Source organism: Salmo trutta, chromosome 34 (genome assembly GCF_901001165.1).
Source record: "Salmo trutta chromosome 34, fSalTru1.1, whole genome shotgun sequence".
NCBI classification, from domain to species: Eukaryota; Metazoa; Chordata; class Actinopteri; order Salmoniformes; family Salmonidae; genus Salmo; species Salmo trutta.
The window spans coordinates 32,293,527-32,313,924 of NC_042990.1; the positions used below are offsets into that span (position 1 = coordinate 32,293,527).

General features: G+C 42.6%; 1 protein-coding gene across 1 annotated transcript in view; it reads left to right on the forward strand.

Annotated features, from left to right (window-relative positions):
- LOC115174040 (gamma-aminobutyric acid type B receptor subunit 2) overlaps nucleotides 1-20,398 on the forward strand; it is a 413,659-nt gene that overhangs the window by 220,810 nt on the left and 172,451 nt on the right. Inside the window, exon 3 of the mRNA XM_029732652.1 lies at nucleotides 15,397-15,567. Coding sequence (XP_029588512.1) covers nucleotides 15,397-15,567 — 171 coding nt within the window. The remainder of the gene's footprint in view (nucleotides 1-15,396; nucleotides 15,568-20,398) is intronic.

The window sequence follows — 20,398 nt, forward strand, 5'->3', positions numbered from 1 at the left end:
GGGAAGTAAGAAACTAGAGTGGTGGTGGGGGTGAAGACAAACTTTGATGAGAAGGCCTCTCACCCCTTTTTTGCGAGGAGTGCGGGAGGGAGCTCAGGCTTGTTCTTTCTAACTGTGACAACTATGGTGATCTTCCTCTTCAGGAGCTGCTGGCAGAGTTCAGTAGCACACATGAGCAGCACACATGAGCAGCACACATGATCTCAATTTCTCATTATCTGTGTGTGTGTTTTTTTATTTTTGTGGTATGTAAATGATTTTATAACTGCCGGGTCAAAAATGACCCTAAGACAATCTTTGTACCCTGGTGGTGTACAGCTTTCATGGAAGTATGAACAAAGGCGATGTTTCACTTTTTCTAATGTTGGGGTCACTATAGGAAAAGTCATAAAATTTAAAGTTGAAAAAATATCATTTAGGGGGTTTTCACCGTTGTTAAACATAGTGGCGGGTCATTTTGGACCCTTAAGACAACACACGGGTTAATGTAACTGTGGACAGTATATGGGCGATATGCTGTTAATGTAGCGTGCATGGAGAGCACCTCCTCCCAGCTGCCCACTGCACTGAGGCTAGGAAACACTGTCACCACTGATAAACCCGCGATATTTGAGAATTTCAATAAGCATTTTTCTACGGCTGGCCATGCTTTACACCTGGCTACCGCTACCCCGGTCAACAGCTCTGCAATCCCCACAGCAACTTGCCTCAGCCTCCTCCATTTCTCCTTTACCCAAATCCAGATAGCTGATGTTCTGAAAGAGCTGCAAAATCTGGACCCCTACAAATTAGCTGGGCTAGACAATCTGGACCCTCTCTTTCTAAAATTATCCACCGCCATTGTTGCGACCCCAATTACTAGCCTGTTCAACCTCTCTTTCGCATCGTCTGAGATCCCTAAAGATTGGAAAGCTGCTGCGGTCATCCCCTTCTTCATAGGAGGAGACACTCTAGACCCAAACTCTAGACCCAGGCCTATATCTATCCTACCCTGCCTTTCTGAAGTCTTCGGAAGCCAAGTTAACAAACAGATCACCGACCATTTCGAATCCCACCGTACCTTCTCCACTATGCAATCTGGTTTCCGAGCTGGTGATGGGTGCACCTCAACCACGCTCAAGGTCGTAACCTCATCAATAAAAGTTGATAAAAGTCGATAAATCGATAAAACTACTTCTCAGATACAGTTCATTGTGTCAAATCAGAGGGCCTGTTGTCCGGACCTCTGGCAGTCACTATGGGGGTACCACTGGGTTCAATTCTCGGGCTGACTCTTTTGTCTGTATACATCAATGATGTCTCTCTTGCTGCTGGTGATTCTCTGATCCACCTCTATGCAGATGACACCTTTCTGTATACTTCTGGCCCTTCTTTGGACACTGTGTTAACAAACCTCCAGACAAGCTTCAATGACATACAACACTCCTTCAGTGGCCTACAATTGCTCTTAAATGCAAGTTAAGCTAAATGCATGCTCTTCAACCAATCGCTGCCCGCACCCGTAGGCCCGTCTAGCATCACTACTCTGGACAGTTCTGACTTAGAATATGTGGACAACTACAAATACCTAGGTGTCTGGTTAGACTGTAAACTCTCCTTCCAGACTCATATTAAGAATCTTCAATCCAAACTTAAATCTAGAATTGGATTCCGATTTCGCAACAAAGCATCCTTCACTCATGCTGCCAAACATACCCTCGTAAAACTGACTATCCTATTCGATCCTTGACTTCGGCAATGTCATTTACAAAATAGCCTCCAACACACTACTCAGCAAACTGGATGCAGTCTATCACAGTGCCATCCGATTTGTCACCAAAGCCCTATATACTACCCGCCACTGCGAAATGTATGCTCTTGTTGGCTGGCCCTCGCTTCATATTTGTCGTCAAACCCACTGCCTCCAGGTCATCCATAAGTCTTTGCTAGGTAAAGCTCCGCCTTATCTCAGTTCACTGGTCACCATAGCAGCACCCACCCGTAGCACTCGCTCCTGCAGGTATATTTCACTGGTCATCCCTAAAGCGGACACCGACGTCTTGCTTACAGACAAACTAAACACCTTCTTTGCCTACTTTGAGGATAATACAGTGCCACCGACACGGCTCGCTACCCCCTCTCCTTCTCCATGGCCGACGTGAGTAAGACTTTTAAACGTGTTAACCCTCGCAAGGCTGCCGGCCCCTGACGGCATCCCTAGCCGTGTCCTCAGAGTATGCGCAGACCAGCTGGCTGGTGTGTTTACGGACATATTCAATCTCTCCCTATCCCTGTCTGCTATCCCCACATGCTTCAAGATGGCAACCATTGTCCCAATAGATAACTGAACTAAATTACTATCGTCCCGTAGCACTCACTTCTGTCATCATGAAGTGCTTTGAGAGACTAGTCAAGGATCATATCACCTCCACCTTACCTGCCATCCTAGACCCACTTCAATTTGCATACCACCCCAATAGGTCCACAGACGATGCAATCACCATAACACTGCACACTACCCTATCCCATCTGGACAAGGGGAATACCTATGTAAGAATGCTGTTCATTAGCTACAGCTCAGCATTCAACACCATAGTACCCTCCAAGCTCATCATTAAGCTTGAGGCCCTGGGTCTCAACCCCGCCCTTTGCAATTGGGTCATGGACTTTCCGACGGGCCGCCTCCAGGTGGTGAAGCTCAAGCTGAGCTTTCCCTCTGGGTGTCAAATGCCTCTGCTGAATATTGAATATGCCTCAATGGCCACTACATAGCTACTGCATGGTACACTGATCAACACTGTTATACCACAACGCATGGTGTCTGAGGTATCATCCAATAATGGTCTCACATACTGCATGGTGTCTGAGGTATCATCCAATAATGGTCTCACATACTGCATGGTGTCTGAGGTATCATCCAATAATGGTCTCACATACTGCATGGTGTCTGAGGTATCATCTAATAATGGTCTCACATACTGCATGGTGTCTGAGGTATCATCCAATAATGGTCTCACATACTGCATGGTGTCTGAGGTATCATCCAATAATGGTCTCCACATACTGCATGGTGTCTGAGGTATCGTCCAGTAATATTCTTGAATTTTGGATTGTGTCAAGGAAAAAAGACTGAGGTGTGTTATTTTTGAGGCGTTGGTAAGATTTGTCCACTTCATCTATGTTCTTCACTCCATACAATATGTGCCATTCTCAGTTCAATCAAATGTATTTATTTATTTATGTAGTAGCTCTTTTTCCCATAGTAAAAAATCATTTTGGGTTTTGTTAAATGCTACTGTTATTACCAGGCACTGTAGACTACCTTCACAGATACTGTAGTTTGATTGAATTTCAACCTCTTTATGTGTCATCAGTGTCCTTACTTTGACTGTTTGCGTTTTGTTTGAATTAGGGTTGTGAAACTACTGTTTATTTATTAAAGTTAACGGAATCTTCTGCAATTTTGGTAATTATCAGACCATATTGTCCAGTTTCTAGTGAATAGACCATATGGCTCAAGAGAAAACACATAGAATCAACATTGCCATTATTTTCAATTAACTCTGTAACTCATCCAACTCTATTGACTTTTTTCACACCAAAACATTTTCAACAAACACATATAGTCATAGTAAAATAAATACAAATGTAAAATATACAGAACATTTCATGTTGAAACCCTCATATTAAACACCAATGGTATTCACTAAGATGATAGTTTATATTTAGGATAATGTTTTACAGCTTTGTCATTCTTTTTTTAATAATCTTTTTAAATGTTTTCTTATTAGAGTTTCTATCTTATTTGATTATTTTATATATTTTACACGTGATAAGGTAAGACGGCCAGAGTTAATTAGACTGTGATAATCTGAAGTACCCAAAAAGGCCAGTAGATGTCATGCAAAAGAAATTATAATCTAATTTGAAAGTTTCCAAAAATCTGGTAGTTTACTGGTAATTTACCAGTAATATACTCTCCCTTTGCAACCACCGTTGGGATAATGTTTAGGTTCGGGGGGGTGTGTGGATACTCATGGCTCATTCATCAATCTGCCTGACCTCAGGCCGACCCACTAATCATGTCCTATCGATATCCCATAAAGCATTGCTGCTTCACGCCTCCCTAGTGCCTGGCAAATAGCCACACACACACACACACACACACACACACACACACAGAGAGAGAGAGAGAGAGAACTGTAACACACTCCTGTAACAGTAGCAGTGACTAACACGTCATGCCTTCCAGCATTGCTCCATGGCTCCTACAGGCTCCTGTAGCTTTAGACTCCTTCCCTATTAACTGCTTGTAATAGCAAATATTGCTGAGTCCCAAACATTGCTGAGTCCACCACCTTTTAATTCATGCCTGATCTTTTCCCAAGCCTAAAAACATTCAAATTTAGCCAGGTACTTTTCAGAGGTTGCAAACTACTCTGCTTTAATATGTAAATGTGATCTACCGTTATGCAGTAAAAGTCCCCCCCAGACAAGTTTTTCATAGGCCTTATCTAGTTATTTCTATTTACATAACACCTGCAGTATCTTAGCATTAATGCAAACATAGTCAGATAGAATATGTTGTCTTTTAATGTCAATGTGCAGTCAAAATGTGATTTTCCTATGTTTTATATATTTACACACTATGAAGTTGGAATAATACTGTGAAATTGTGAAAATTATTATAATGCCCTTTTAGTGTTAGCGCTGTTTGAAAACACTCCCTGAAATTTCAGCCTGCTTTGGTGGGATGGAGTTTTGGCAAACTGGTGATATCACCAGGTGCTAAATTAGTTAATAGACCAATAAGATAGAGTTCCAAACCTCTCTGCCAATAGCAACACATTTTTTGTTTTCCCCTCCCTGCTAAGACCACTCACTCCCAGACAGTCTTAACAACATTCTAGCTTAAGAAATTGCCTTTTGCTAAGAAGCTTTTTTTGTTTATTTTTGACTATTTTAATTGAAAACAGTCACAGTAAGGTACTTAATTGTCACCCAGAAATGATTTGATATTGAGATAAAAATGGCCGCATTGGACCTTTAACTCACCTTATGCGAGGTGATTACCTTTATACTTCCTCAAAGAGACTTGGTAAGCTATTGTTTGTACATTACTGTCCTTTGTCCTAAGTCTAATAAGACACTCTGCAACATTGTTAACACCTGGCCATGCCAAGCGTCAGTCAGTGGAATTTAGAGACTTTAATGAGAATGAAACTATCTATTGACTCCTATACCTGCTCACAGACACAGCTCAGTCAAGTGTCAAATAATCTAATACGGCAGACCTCATTCAGTGAGAGGGCACGCTCTGAGAATCTACAATGGATCATCTATCTCTATGCCTTTTTCTGAGAATCTACAATGGAACATCTATCTATCTCTATGCCTTTTTCTGAGAATCTGCTATGGACCGTCTATCTATCTCTATGCCTTGTTCTGAGAATCTTCAATGGACCATCTATCTATCTCTATGCCTCATTCTGAGAATCTGCAATGGACCATCTATCTATCTCTATGCCTCGTTCTGAGAATCTGGAATGGACCATCTATCTATCTCTATGCCTGGTTCTGAGACTCTACAATGGACCATCTATCTATCTCTATGCCTTGTTCTGAGAATCTGCAATGGACAATCAATTTTTTTTATTTTTTTTATTTCACCTTTATTTAACCAGATAGGCCAGTTGAGAACAAGTTCTCATTTACAACAGCGACCTGGCCAAGATAAAGCAAATCAGTGCAACAAAAAACAACAACACAGAGTTACACATGGGATAAACAAAACTACAGTCAATAACACAATAGAAAAATCTATATACAGTGTGCGCAAATGGGGTAAGGAGGTAAGGCAATAAATAGGCCAATAGTAGAGAAGTAATTACAATTTAGCAAATTAACACTGGAGTGATATATGTGCAGATGATGATGTGCAAGTAGAAATACTGGTGTGCAAAAGAGCAAAAAAAGTAAATAAAAACAATATGGGACAGCTGATGCTTAAAGTTAATGAGGGAAATATAAGTCTCCAACTTCAGCGATTTTTGCAATTCGTTCCAGTCATTGGCAGCAGAGAACTGGAAGGAAAAGCGGCCAAACGAGGTGTTGGCTTTGGGGATGACCAGTGAGATATACCTGCTGGAGTGCGTGCTACGGGTGGGTGTTGTTATGGTGACCAGTGAACTGAGATAAGGCAGAGCTTTATCTAGCAAAGACTTATAGATGACCTGGAGCCAATGGGTTTGGCGACGAATATGTAGCGAGGACCAGCCAACGAGAGCATACAGGTCGCAGTGGTGGGTAGTATATAGAGCTCTGGTGACAAAACGGATGGCACTGTGATAGACTGCATCCAGTTTACTGAGTAGAGTGTTGGAGGCTATTTTGTAAATGACATTGCCGTAGTCGAGGATCGGTAGGATAGTCAGTTTTACGAGGGTATGTTTGGCAGCGTGAGTGAAGGAGGCTTTGATGAGAAATAGGAAGCCGATTCTAGATTTCATTTTGGATTGGAGATGCTTAATATGAGTCTGGAAGGAGAGTTTACAGTCTAGCCAGACACCTATGTATTTGTAGTTGTCCACATAGTTGTCCGGTTTCTAGTCAGAACCGTCCAGAGTAGTGATGCTAGTCGGGCGGGCGGGTGCGGGCAGCGATCTGTTGAAGAGCATGCATTTAGTTTACTAGCGTTTAAGAGCAGTTGGAGGCCACGGAAGGAGAGTTGTACGGCATTGAAGCTCGTTTGGAGGTTTGATAACACAGTGTCCAAAGAAGGGCCAGAAGAATACAGAAAGGTGTCATCTGCATAGAGGTGGATCAAGGAATCACCCGCAGCAAGAGCGACATCATTGATATATAAAGAGAAAACAGTCGGCCCGAGAATTGAACACTGTGTCACCCCCATAGAGACTGCCAGAGGTCCGGACAACAGGCCCTCCGATTTGACACACTGAACTCTTTCTGAGAAGTACTTGGTGAACCAGGTGAGGCAGTCATTTGAGAAACCAAGGTTGTTGAGTCTGCCGATAAGAATACGGTGATTGACAGAGTCGAAGGCCTTGGCCAGGTCGATGAAGACGGCTGCAAAGTACTGTCTTTTATCGATGGCTGTTAAGAAATCATTTAGTACCTTGAGCGTGGCTGAGGTCCACCCGTGACCGGCTCGGAAACAGGATTGCACAGCCTTGTCCTGAGAATCTGCAATAGACCATCTATCTATCCCTATGCCTCGTACTGAGAATCTGCAATAAATCAAATCAAATCAAATTTATTTATATAGCCCTTCGTACATCAGCTGAAATCTCAAAGTGCTGTACAGAAACCCAGCCTAAAACCCCAAACAGCAAGCAATGCATGTGAAAGAAGCACGGTGGCTGGGAAAAACTCCCTAGGAAAAACTCCTGAGAAAGGCCAAAAACCTAGGAAGAAACCTAGAGAGGAACCAGGCTATGAGGGGTGGCCAGTCCTCTTCTGGCTGTGCCGGGTGGATATTATAACAGAACATAGACCATCTATCTATCTCTATGCCTCGTACTGAGAATCTGCAATGGACTATCTATCTATCTCTATGCCTGGCTCCCTTTTTTTCTATCTATGCTCGCGTTCTCTATTTCTATATATCACCCTCAATCTTTAATGCTTTTCTCTCTTCTATATGCTTTCTTTCATTATTTTTACCATCCTCTCTTCTTCTCTATTCTTCTCTCTCGTACTCTCTCGTTCTCTCTCGTTCTCTCTCTCCTGTAGACATCACTAGTTTGATTTCAACTGCAGAATAAGAGAGTGAAGAAGTCAAAATGGAAGAAAGACGGACAGCAAACAAGCTTTATATTCACTCAAAATAAAAAGACGGAGAACATTGTATTTACATGTCTCAGTAGATTTCCCTCAGCAATCTTATCAGTAAGTAATTTAAGCAGATATTCTCAACGACATAATGCTGTACTACCTCCGTGGTTCCAAGAATCCCCAGCCTCTGACGCTGTCCCAAATTGCACCTTATTCCCTACATAGTGCACTATGGGCCCTGGTCCAAAGTAGTGCTCTATATACGGAATAGGGTGCCATTTGGGTGGAAGCCTCATTACCAAAGGCTTGGTGACCTTGCTGTGGGTGGGGAGTCTCAGACGGGCCCCATCTCTACAGCTTTAATTAACATTGGCACTGGGAGCCTGATGGAGAGGAGAGTGGAGACACAGGTTGTCCATTTGGCTCTGCCTGCTGAGAGTGGCAATCCTCCGTGTGTGTGTACTCGCGTGTGTGCGTGTGTGTGTGTGTGTGTGTGTGTGTGTGTGTGTGTGTGTGTGTGTGTGTGTGTGTGTGTGCACGTCAGTGCAATTGCAGAGCGCTAGAGAGGTCCATTACATTTGAATAGACCTTTTTAAATCTCCTTATGTAAGACAGCACTCTGAGATGTGTGCTATCATAGCGCTATTTTAAGGCACTCTACTGTATTTATCAAAAGACTAACCCATTTCGTAAGCTGTATTTGAGATCATTTCACGTGATGGCTTTCTCATCAAACCCTCTGCACCATTGGTAGCTTGGTGGTTCAGATGAATTTGGAGACAGAAGGGCTACCTTGACGTGTTAGCTCCAATCAAGCAATATATGTTCTCTAGTGACCTACATGTAGACCCACATGCGTCATGGACCTAAATCTAAAATGGAGAATTGACCTGGGGTCCTAGCGTCACACCTCTGTGCAGGACCCATGTGAAAAAGAACAATAGCCAACAATTCCTTTCTAAAATCATACTGCCGGGATGATTAATGCCGTGGGCCCTCAGGGTGGAAATGAATTGAACCCATAGAACTATGAACTCAATTTCTTTATTATTTGTACTTCTAGTAGTATTACGGTTGTAGTAATAGTAGTTGTAGTAGTATTACTGTAGTAGTAATAGTAGTTGTAGTAGTAGTACTAGTTGTAGTAGTAATATTAGTTGTAGTAGTATTACTGTGGTAGTAATACTAGTTGTAGTAGTATTACTAGTTTTAGTAGTAATAGTAGTTGTAGTAGTAATATTAGTTGCAGTAGTATTACTGTGGTAGTAATACTAGGTGTAGTAGTATTACTAGTTGTAGTAGTAATCGTAGTTGTAGTAGTATTAGTAGTTGTAGTAGTAATAGTAGTTGTAGTAGTATTACTGTAGTAGCAATACTAGTTGTGGTAGTATTAGTAGTTGTAGTAGTAATAGTAGTTGTAGTAGTATTACTAGTTGTAGTAGTATTACTAGTTGTAGTAGTAATAGTAATTGTAGTAGTATTACTATTTATAGTAGTAATAGTAGTTGTAGTAGTATTACTAGGTATAGTAGTAATAGTAGTTGTGGTAGTAGTATTACTAGTTGTAGTACTAATAGTAGTTGTAGTAGTATTACTGTAGTTGTAATAATAGTTGTAGTATTATTACTAGTTTTAGTAGTACTAGTAGTTGTAGTGGTATTACTGTAGTAGTAATACTAGTTGTAGTAGTATTAGTAGTTGTAGTAGTAATAGTAGTTGTAGTAGTATTACTAGTTGTAGTAGTAATAGTAATTGTAGTAGTATTACAATTTATAGTAGTAATATTAGCTGAAGTAGTATTACTAGTTATAGTTTTAATAGTAGTTGTAGTAGTATTACTGGTTATAGTAGTAATAGTCGTTGTAGTACTGATACTAGTTGTAGTAGTATTACTAGTTGTAGTAGTAATAGTAGCTGTAGTAGTATTACTGTAGTTGTAATAATAGTTGTAGTATTATTACTCGTTTACTACTAGTTGTAGTAGTATTACTAGTTGTAGTAGTACTAGTAGTTGTAGTAGTATTACTGTAGTAGTATTACTAGTTGTAGTAGTAATAGTAGTTGTAGTAGTATTACTAGTTGTAGTAGTAATAGTAGTTGAAGTAGTCTTACTAGTTATAGTAGTAATACTAGTTGTTGTAGTAGTAGTATTAGTTATAGTAGTAATAGTTTTACAGCACCCAATATCATTCTGTGGTTTTATTTGACCATGGGGAGAACTACTGTACCTACAGTACTACGTTAATACCCCTATGCAGGTTCCAATCGAGCCCTTACAGTTTCATATCTGATTTTCTTGTAGTTTAATCAAGGTATATCATTACAACTCCAAGTCTCCTGACCCCCTTCCCCCCACCCCCCTTTCTCCCTGGGCTGTCACAGGAGGCTTCAACCCAATCACCCTGTTTGGGCTAAAAATCACTGGCTCTCATTGGAGACCCATTGGCGCTTCTCCCGGTGTGGGAGTAGCAAACAGCCGTAGCTAAATGCAGATTAAAACTACAGCGGAAAGACCCAGTAAAGCCCTTTTAAGACTTGTGGGTGATTTTGGATTTAGCACTTGTACTGAAATAAAGGGTTTCTTCTCTCCTTAATTGACGGTTGTAATCCGTGTGTTGTTCCAGGGTCCTCCCTGATGGTTTGGGAAACAACAGGGCGCCCAAATTAAATGGGTTCTAGAGGGGGGAATAGTGTGGCATGGTCGAGATGGAGGTTTGTTGGAGGTTTGCTGAGGGTTGTTGGGAAGTGTTTGACTTACATTGGCTCAATGTATGTATTGTATCAGTCTCCAGTTACAAGGTTTACTTTAAGGAGTACAAGGTATAATGTATTCTGAGCATTGTGAAAATAATTAACATGCAAGCTAGCTTAATCAAATTCTAGCTAGTTTTCTGTCTGTTGATGCCCTTCTTTGAATTGGCTAAACATTACACACAGCTATTGTCAATGTACTCCTAACATAACCTAACTTTATGCATTCTCCGTAAAGCCTCTTTGAAAATCGGACAGCGTGGTTAGATTTAGGAGATATATCTTTCAAATGGAGGAAAATAGTTGATTATTTGAGTATTTGAAATGATTACTCTTGCAGTTTTGAATTCCCCGCCATGGTCACATGACAATGAATCCCAATACCGGGATAAGATCGGGATAAGATCCTCAACAGGTTAAGCAAAAGCAAAAAGCTTTTAAGCAAAAAAATTATATTCTCACTGTAAGTACTGTATGACATCAATATGAGTTGTGAGAATATGAGAACCTGTCTGTTTGAAAATAGGAAAAACATTATTCTTGATTGGTTTCGACTGGCTTTTAAAGATCACACTTAGCCACAGAGTGAAGGTGCTATGGTTGGCTTCTCTAATATTAAACATGCTTCCAAGCAATGTGCATACATTTCACACACACACTCTTAGCCTCAATCAGAATGATAATATCCTCCTTCTGATCACTATCAGTGTGTCTGCTTAATCTCTCTCTGCTCAGTAATTAACCCTATGTTGATTCATATCAGTCATTCATTTTATGAGAATTGAAATTGGAGTCAAATCAAATCAAATCAATGTTTATTTGTCACGTGCACCGAATACAACAGGTGTAGTAGACCTTACAGTGAAATGCTTACTTACAGGCTCTAACCAATAGTGGGAAAAAAAGAATTAGGTGAACAATAGGTAGGTAAAGAAATAAAACAACAGTAAAAAGACAGGTGCAACTGTTAGCCAGCTTAACATGCTAACGTAACAGAGTTATCTTCTCTCAGCTAGCTAAATATGTTAGTGGTACAAAGTTATCTTCTCTCAGCTAGCTAAACATGTTAATGGAACAGTGTTATCTTCTCTCAGCTAGCTAAATATGTTAGTGGTACAAAGTTATCTTCTCTCAGCTAGCTAAATATGTTAGTGGTACAGAGTTATCTTCTCTCAGCTAGCTAAACATGTTAATGGAACAGTGTTATCTTCTCTCAGCTAGCTAAATATGTTAATGGAACAGTGTTATCTTCTCTCAGCTAGCTAAACATGTTAGTGGTACAAAGTTATCTTCTCTCAGCTAGCTAAATATGTTAGTGGTACAAAGTTATCTTCTCTCAGCTAGCTAAATATGTTAGTGGTACAGAGTTATCTTCTCTCAGCTAGCTAAACATGTTAATGGAACAGTGTTATCTTCTCTCAGCTAGCTAAATATGTTAATGGTACAGTGTTATCTTCTCTCAGCTAGCTAAATATGTTAGTGGTACAAAGTTATCTTCTCTCAGCTAGCTAAATATGTTAATGGGACAGTGTTATCTTCTCTCAGCTAGCTAAACATGTTAATGGAACAGTGTTATCTTCTCTCAGCTAGCTAAATATGCTAATGTAACGGAGGCAACCATTCTGGATGTGGCAGGACTTAGCGGAATTAACTTTTTCAATGAGCATGCAAATGTAACAGAGTTATCGTCTCTTAGCTAGCAAAACATGCTAATGTAACAGAGTTAACTTCTCTCGGATAGCTAAACATGCTAATGTTCCAGAGTTAACTTATCACATCTAGCTAGACATTTTTTATTTAACCGTTATTTAACTAGGCAAGGCAGTTAAGAACAAATTGTTATTTACAATGACGGCCTAGGAACAGTGCCTTGTTCAGGGGCAGAACAACAGATTTTTACCTTGTCAGCTCGGGGATTGAATCCAGCAACCTTTCGGTGTCACGTCCTGACCAGTAAAAGGGGTTATTTGTTATTGCAGTTTGGTCAGGGCGTGGCAGGGGGTGTTTGTTTTGTGTGGTTCGGGTTTTTTGGTTTATGTTCTACATTTTCTATTTCTATGTGTTTATCAAGTTTTTCTATTTCTATGTTGGGGTTTTGGTAGGACCTCCAATTAGAGGAAGCTGGTTGTCATTGCCTCTAATTGGAGGCCATATTTAGTTGGGGTTTGTTTCACTTGTGTTTGTGGGTGGTTGTTTCCAGTATAGTCTGTGCACCTTATTGGACTGTTTTCATCGTTTGTTTTGTTTAAGTGTTTTTTCTTTAATAAATAAGAAGATGATCAATATACCCACTGCATTTTGGTCCACTCCTTACGACGACCATGACATTCGGTTACTGGCCCAACGCTCTAACCACTAGGCCACCTGCCGCTCCAACATGCTAACATGCCAATGTTCCAGAGTTAACTTCTCACATCTAGCTAAACATGATAATGTAACAGAGTTAACATCTCACAGCGGCAACCATTCTGGATGTGGCAGGACTTAACAGACTAAACATTTTCAATAAACGTTAATCAAATACAACCACCAACTGTTTGCTAATTGCTGTTGATATAAGATGGCAACTCAGCGCAAATCTGCATGTGCCCATTGATCTCAACAAGGAAACAGTCGGTGGGGGTATTTGATTAATGTTTATAGAAAAATTATGGATTTCAGCAAACAAAGAAAGGCACGCAACTACAGATGACAAACATAGGTACAATCGATGTAGTCTGAGCCAGATTCCACAAAGCCTGGTTTCAGCTCCATGCCGTTGGTGAAGTTCATCATAAACTTGGGGTGGAGTATAGTCCGCTAGGCAAGACCAAGCTAAATGTCTGCAAAGCTAACATTCTAAGTCTCCCATTCAACGTTAGCTTTCTGTGATCGACTGGTAACACACCTTTATGTATGGTTTCACAAAGCCTTTATAACAGCTACACAAGACATACTTTGTCAAACTGTAAGGTGACAATTTTACCAGAACTTATCCATATTCTAGTTTTAACTTTGCCATGATGTCTTTGTCAAGATCATGCTGTTTTTTCAGTCTTTGTCATTCTATTCTCGTGTTCGCTGGCTGTACACACCTGCAAGTTACGATCCGAAGGCAGAAATTAATTACACCGATTTTCCCCCCGAGATAATGAGTGTCTATTGTTGGTAATGTGGTAGAGACTGCCAGAGACAGAGAGACAGAGAGACAGAGAGACAGAGAGACAGAGAGACAGAGAGACAGAGAGACAGAGAGAGAGAGAGAGAGAGAGAGAGAGAGATTATTTGTATGGAAATTAAAGGTATGTGTGTGTTTGGGTCTGTTTGAAGGAGGGAGGGTTGGAAGGAGAGAGAAAGAGAGATCTGAGAGGTCAGAGGTCAGTCCATTGATCCATCAATCTTATCATGCTCTCTCTCAGTAATCGAGTGTTCTCTCAAATGACAGATTCTTTGAATTCTATAGATCCCTAGAAAGTTTTCAATGGACCCAGAGATTGAGGGACTGGGGGTGACATTTGTTGACTTAGCTTTGTGGCTTTGAATCAGATCCTTCACATTGTCCACTGACTGTGAATGGAGCATTGTCTTTAGATGTCCCTGGTTACACGATGCCAGTATGTGCCTACTGTAGTCAGTGATCATAAGATTAGATTGGTGTGCGGTGCTGAAGCTTGGGAGTGTTACTTAACAAGTACCGTCCAAATGACTATTGAGTCCGAGTCTATCTCTCTATCTCTCTCTTTCTCACCTTATCTTTTGCTGTCTCTGTCTTTGTCCTCTATCTCTCTATCTCTCTCTTTCTCACGTTATCTCTTGCTGTCTCTGTCTTTGTTCTCTCTCTATCTCTCTCTTTCTCACGTTATCTCTTGCTGTCTCTGTCTTTGTTCTCTCTCTCTCTCTCTCTCTCTCTCTCTCTCTCTCTCTCTCTCTCTCTCTCTCTCTCTCTCACCCTCTCTCTCTGTCTCACCAGAGGACCTATCACATCCACAGTAGTGTATGGATAGACACTGTAGGAGATACTGTTAGCCCACTGTTGGTCAAAAGGAAAACACATTGAAATGGGTGAAAATGTTGGACATTCTATAGCAGTAAATGTCTGCGTGTTCACCCAAGGTGTTCAGAGCTAATGAATGTGCTTGGTAGTTGCTACCAAAAAAAAATGCAGTCCTTACTGTTTCAAATCTTGAAAGCAGTAATGTCTTTTTTTGGACCCTGAATTGATTTAAACCTGTTTATGGTGTAATTTTTCATGTTTGAGGTTCAGCACATTTTTATCAAATTTTCTAGGAAAATAAAATGAGTGAAAGCAGAACCAATTACAATCCAAGGAACGCTTTTAACTTGACCTCAGAGTGAATACACACGTATCTCATGAATACACACGCATGCACATGTATTTGCGTACACACACGTGCGCACACATACACACAGTCAGTTAAGGTCATCCATCCCAGCTTTCACTCCCACCAAACTTTTACAGCTCCTGTTATTATGGGCACTCTGAAGCTGTGACCTTCCCTGACGTTTCCACAGACCTATCAGACTGTTGATTTACTCACACCTACAGACTGGACTGACTCTCACGGTCCGTGTGTGTGTGTCCCGTGCGTGTGTATGTGTGTGTGTGTGTGTGTGTGTGTGTGTGTGTGTGTGTGTGTGTGTGTGTGTGTGTGTGTGTGTGTGTGTGTGTGTGTGTGTGTGTGTGTGTGACTGACACTTGGACTGCTCTAGCTGCCATGGCTTAATCCCTCAGATGGCCATCGAAGGCCTCTGTCTAAAGCTTCAGATCTCCAGGCTTGAACTCCTATTAGCAGAACACCAGGATAAGTTAGAATTCAGCCAACGTTTATTGGTCAGATATTTAACATTCTATGTCTGTCCTTTTCTTTCCAGCTCTCCTTTGCGGCAACAACTCCTGTTCTGGCCGACAAGAAGAAGTACCCCAACTTTTTTCGGACGGTTCCGTCGGACAACGCGGTGAACCCAGCAGTGGTCAAGTTCCTCAACCTCTACAACTGGAGCCGCGTGGGGACCCTCACACAGGACGTTCAGAGGTTCTCCGAGGTGAGGGAGGATATTAGGATTTTATTGGAAATTATATGATATATCATGGAGATATCGTGATAGTATGATATATCTTGGGAATATCGTGATATTATGATATATCGTGGAGTTATCGTGATATTATGATATATCGTGAAGTTATCGTGATATTATGATATATCGTGGAGTTATCGTGATATTATGATGTATCGTGGACAGACCTGGGGGGGTTTTCTGTGTATTTGAGTATTTTCAAATACACAGCACAAAACAAGTACTTTTATTTGAATATTGGATTGGTTATTTGTAAAAACCAAATAGTCAACCAAATTGTATTTGAAAGTATTTTCAAAAATGTATTTCAAATACTATTTTCAAATCATTGGGATAAATGTATTTCATTAAGTGTATTTCCAGATACATTCCAATATTCAACTACTTGTTTTTTCAAATAAAGGTTATCTGAATACTTTTTTGAAATGTATTGAAAAGTAATTTAAATACCTGAAAGAATATTTAATCCCAGGTCTGATCGTGGAGATATCGTTATATTACGATATATTGTGGAGATATTGTAATGTAATGCTATATTTTGATATTATAAGATATATTGTGGAACAATTAAAGGTAGGATTGTGATGATAGTGGTTACTTCTAATGCAATTTGAACATGCACACAGAGAGTATCTTCTGTTTTATGACTTACTGAGGATATTACTGTTTATATATTCCCTGTAATGTTAGTACACAGCTGCTGCATCCTTTTAAGTCCTTCTAAAAATACATTACATTTTTGAAAGTGGCGTTTTAACATCATCTCTCAACACAAATGACTTCCTTTCCCAGTTTGTGGTAAAGTCCTTCTGGGAAACATGAGTTACATTATCCCATCTGACTCACCATGCATGGTCACTGTATGCCGGCTTCAGGCACCCACACCCATTACACAGAACTGGTACACACATCAATACCCATTACACAGAACTGGTACACACACCAATACCCATTACACAGAACTGGTACACACACCAATACCCATTACACAGAACTGGTACACACATCAATACCCATTACACAGAACTGGTACACACATCAATACCCATTACACAGAACTGGTACACACACCAATACCCATTACACAGAACTGGTACACACACCAATACCCATTACACAGAACTGGTACACACATCAATACCCATTACACAGAACTGGTACACACATCAATACCCATTACACAGAACTGGTACACACACCAATACCCATTACACAGAACTGGTACACACATCAATACCCATTACACAGAACTGGTACACACATCAATACCCATCCCACAGAATTGCTGTGAAAGTGCATTGAGGAAGTGTTGTCTCCAGGGCAATGTTGAGGCATGTATGGTGGTTAGGGTTAGCTAACATAGTGGTTTGGATGCACTGTTTCTGTGGTCTACTGACGTTTCTCTATGGATGAGTGTGGTTGAGGACTAGTAGGGTTTCACTACTACTGAATAAATGTATGTAATTCCACTCCAGCTTATTCCATATAGTCTATTCACCGAAACAAAAACCATTGGGCTTCTTTCCCCGACTTGTCATACCTCTAGATAGGAATTTAAACGTGTGTGAAAACAGCACATCACCATAACAGCAACAACACCCCAGCGTGCCACAATACCCTGTTTGTGTATCATAGTGGTATCTAGAGATATCAAAGTGTGCATTTGAAAATCTATCACTTGTGACTGGAGAGCGTGGCGTTGTCTGGCGTTGTCAGGCTAGTTGAAAACAATCTGGTGCTGAGGGATAAGAAGACATGCTGTAAATCTGTGGAAGAGTAAAATCCCTTTATCTGCCACCTCCTGATGCTGCCGTTGGGCTTAGAACAGGGAGAAAGATGGAAAAGCGTCCTGATTCAATCAACCTCCGATACCATTTGTCCTTAATCCTGATTTACAAATATATGCAAGAATGGAAACGCCATTTTCTCCTATTTCTTCCTTTCTCCACTCAGATTGCTACGTTGGATCTAGCAGTGGCCACATTTAGATAAATTATAAATGGATTTAGGATGGATTGAAATGAATACATTTTACCATAAAATAGAAAAATAAATGAATTTGTTCTTGCGTTTGATTGTGTTTAAATGGTCCAATTGTTCCGACAAACCCGTGCATAAGATTCTCTGATAATTGACGGCTGTATTTCATAGCTTTATCCAATTGTAATTTCATATATTTTCCAGTTTTCTATGCTGAGCTACTATCCAACCCATTTTCAGGAACTGACAGTACTGTAGGCCTGTTTTTTCAGTAAGTCAATACATCTATACAACGTCTATCTGACAAATGATGTGAGGATTTCATGGTTTTAGATTTCTCCCCGTCTGTCCTGTCCCCACTGTTGCTATCGGACACCTTTCAGGAACCTACCAGGTTTTTCCCTTGTACTGTCTACCAATACATTGATTAAGGTCTGTTTTGAATCACACTCCACCAGATTAAGCCTCAATCACCTTTTTTCTGTTAGAGATTAGATGACAAGAGATGTCAATGTCCCTGCTCTTTGGGCAGTGGAGTGTGTGTGTGTGTGTGTGTGTGTGTGTGTGTGTGTGTGTGTGTGTGTGTGTGTGTGTGTGTGTGTGTGTGTGTGTGTGTGTGTGTGTGTGTGTGTGTGTGTGTGTGTGTGTGATCACCTCAACCACCTCAACCTCTGCATTCTCTACCATCGTAGAACCTAAGGTGACGTCCTATAGCTCTGCCAGGTCAGTATGATGTGATCCTTGACCACTAAGGACCCCACAGAGCCAGGCCTCCCGACAGACTGTAAGGTATATGGTGAAGTTGCCCTTAAATGCTGACCATTTCCTCCACTAATGATTAAGTGGCCCCTGATCTGTACCTGGGGGCAACTCCTCTCCTCCCCTTCTCTCCTCCCCTCCCCTTTTCTCCACCCCTCCCCTCTCCTCCCCTTCTCTCCTCCCCTTCTCTCCTCCCATTCCCTTCCCTTCCCTCCCCCCCTCCCCTTCTCTCCTCCCATTCCCTTCCCTTCCCTCCCCCCCTCCCCTCTCCTCCCCTGCTCAACTCTCCTCCCGTCCCCTTCACTCCTCTCTTTTCCCCCCTCGTCTCCTCCCCTTGTCTCCTCCTCTCCCCTTCTCTTTTCTCCTCCCCTCATCTCCTCCACTCACATTCTCTCCTCTCGCCCCCTTCTCTCCTTTCATCCCCTCCCCTCTCCTCTCCTCCACTTCTCTTCTCTCCTCCTCTCCCCTTCTCTCCTCTCCTCCCCTCCTCTCCTTCTATCATCCCCTCCCCACCTCGCCTCCCATTCTCTCTTCTCTTCCCTTTCTTTCCTCTCCTCTCCTGTCCTCCCGTCCCCTTCTTCTCTCCTCGCCTCTCCTCCCCTTCTCTCCTCCCCTCCTCTCCCCTTCTTTCCTCACCTCCCCTTCCCTCCTCTCCTCTCCTCTCCTCTCCTCACCTCCTCTCACCTTCTCTCCTCTCGCCCCCTTCTCTCCTTTCATCCCCTCCCCTCTCCTCTCCTCCACTTCTCTTCTCTCATCCTCTCCCCTTCTCTCCTCTCCTCCCCTCCTCTCCTTCTCTCCTCCCCTCCCCACCTCACCTCCCATTCTCTCCTCTCTTCCCTTTTTCTCCTCTCCTGTCCTCCCCTTCTCTTCTCTACTCGCCTCTCCTCCCCTCCTCTCCTCCCCTCCCCTCCCCTTCTCTTCTCTCCTCCCCTCCTCTCCGCTTCTCTCCTCGCCTCCCCTTCTCTCCTCACCTCTCCTCCCCTCCCCTCCTTTCCCATTCTCTCTCCTTCTCTCCTCCCCTCCCCTCTCCTCCCCTTCTCTCCTCCCCTCCTCTTCTCTCCTCCTCCCCTCCCCTGCTCTCCTCCCCTCCCCTTCTCTCCTCGCCTCTCCTACCCTTCTCTCCTCTCCTCTTCTCCCCTTCTCTCCTCACTTCCCCTCCTCTCCTCTCCCCTTCTCCTCTCCTCTCTTCTCCTCTCCTCTCTTCTCCTGTCCTCCCCTCCCCTTCTCTTCTCCTGTCCTCCCCTCCCCTTCTCTTCTCTCCTTGCCTCTCCTCCCTTTCTCCTCTCCCCTCCCCTTCTCTTCTCTTCTCGCCTCTCCTCCCCTTCTCCCCTCCTCTCCTCTTCTCCCCTTCTCTCCTCACTTCCCCTCCTCTCCTCTCCCCTTCTCCTCTCCTCTCTTCTCCTCTCCTCCCTTCCCCTTCTCTCCTCCCCTCCTCTCCTCCCCTCCCCTTCTCTTCTCTCCTCCCCTCCTCTCCCCTTCTCTCCTCGCCTCCCCTTCTCCTCCTCACCTCTCCTCCCCTCCCCTCCTTTCCCATTCTCTCTCCTTCTCTCCTCCCCTCCCCTCTCCTCCCCTTCTCTCCTCCCCTCCTCTTCTCTCCTCCTCCCCTCCCCTGCTCTCCTCCCCTCCCCTTCTCTCCTCGCCTCTCCTACCCTTCTCTCCTCTCCTCTTCTCCCCTTCTCTCCTCACTTCCCCTCCTCTCCTCTCCCCTTCTCCTCTCCTCTCTTCTCCTCTCCTCTCTTCTCCTGTCCTCCCCTCCCCTTCTCTTCTCCTGTCCTCCCCTCCCCTTCTCTTCTCTCCTTGCCTCTCCTCCCTTTCTCCTCTCCCCTCCCCTTCTCTTCTCTTCTCGCCTCTCCTCCCCTTCTCCCCTCCTCTCCTCTTCTCCCCTTCTCTCCTCACTTCCCCTCCTCTCCTCTCCCCTTCTCCTCTCCTCTCTTCTCCTCTCCTCCCTTCCCCTTCTCTTCTCCTCTCCTCCCCTCCCCTTCTCTTCTCGCCTCTCCTCCCCTTCTCCCCTCCCCTCCCCTTCTCTTCTCACCTCTCCTCTCCTCCTCTCCCCTTCTCG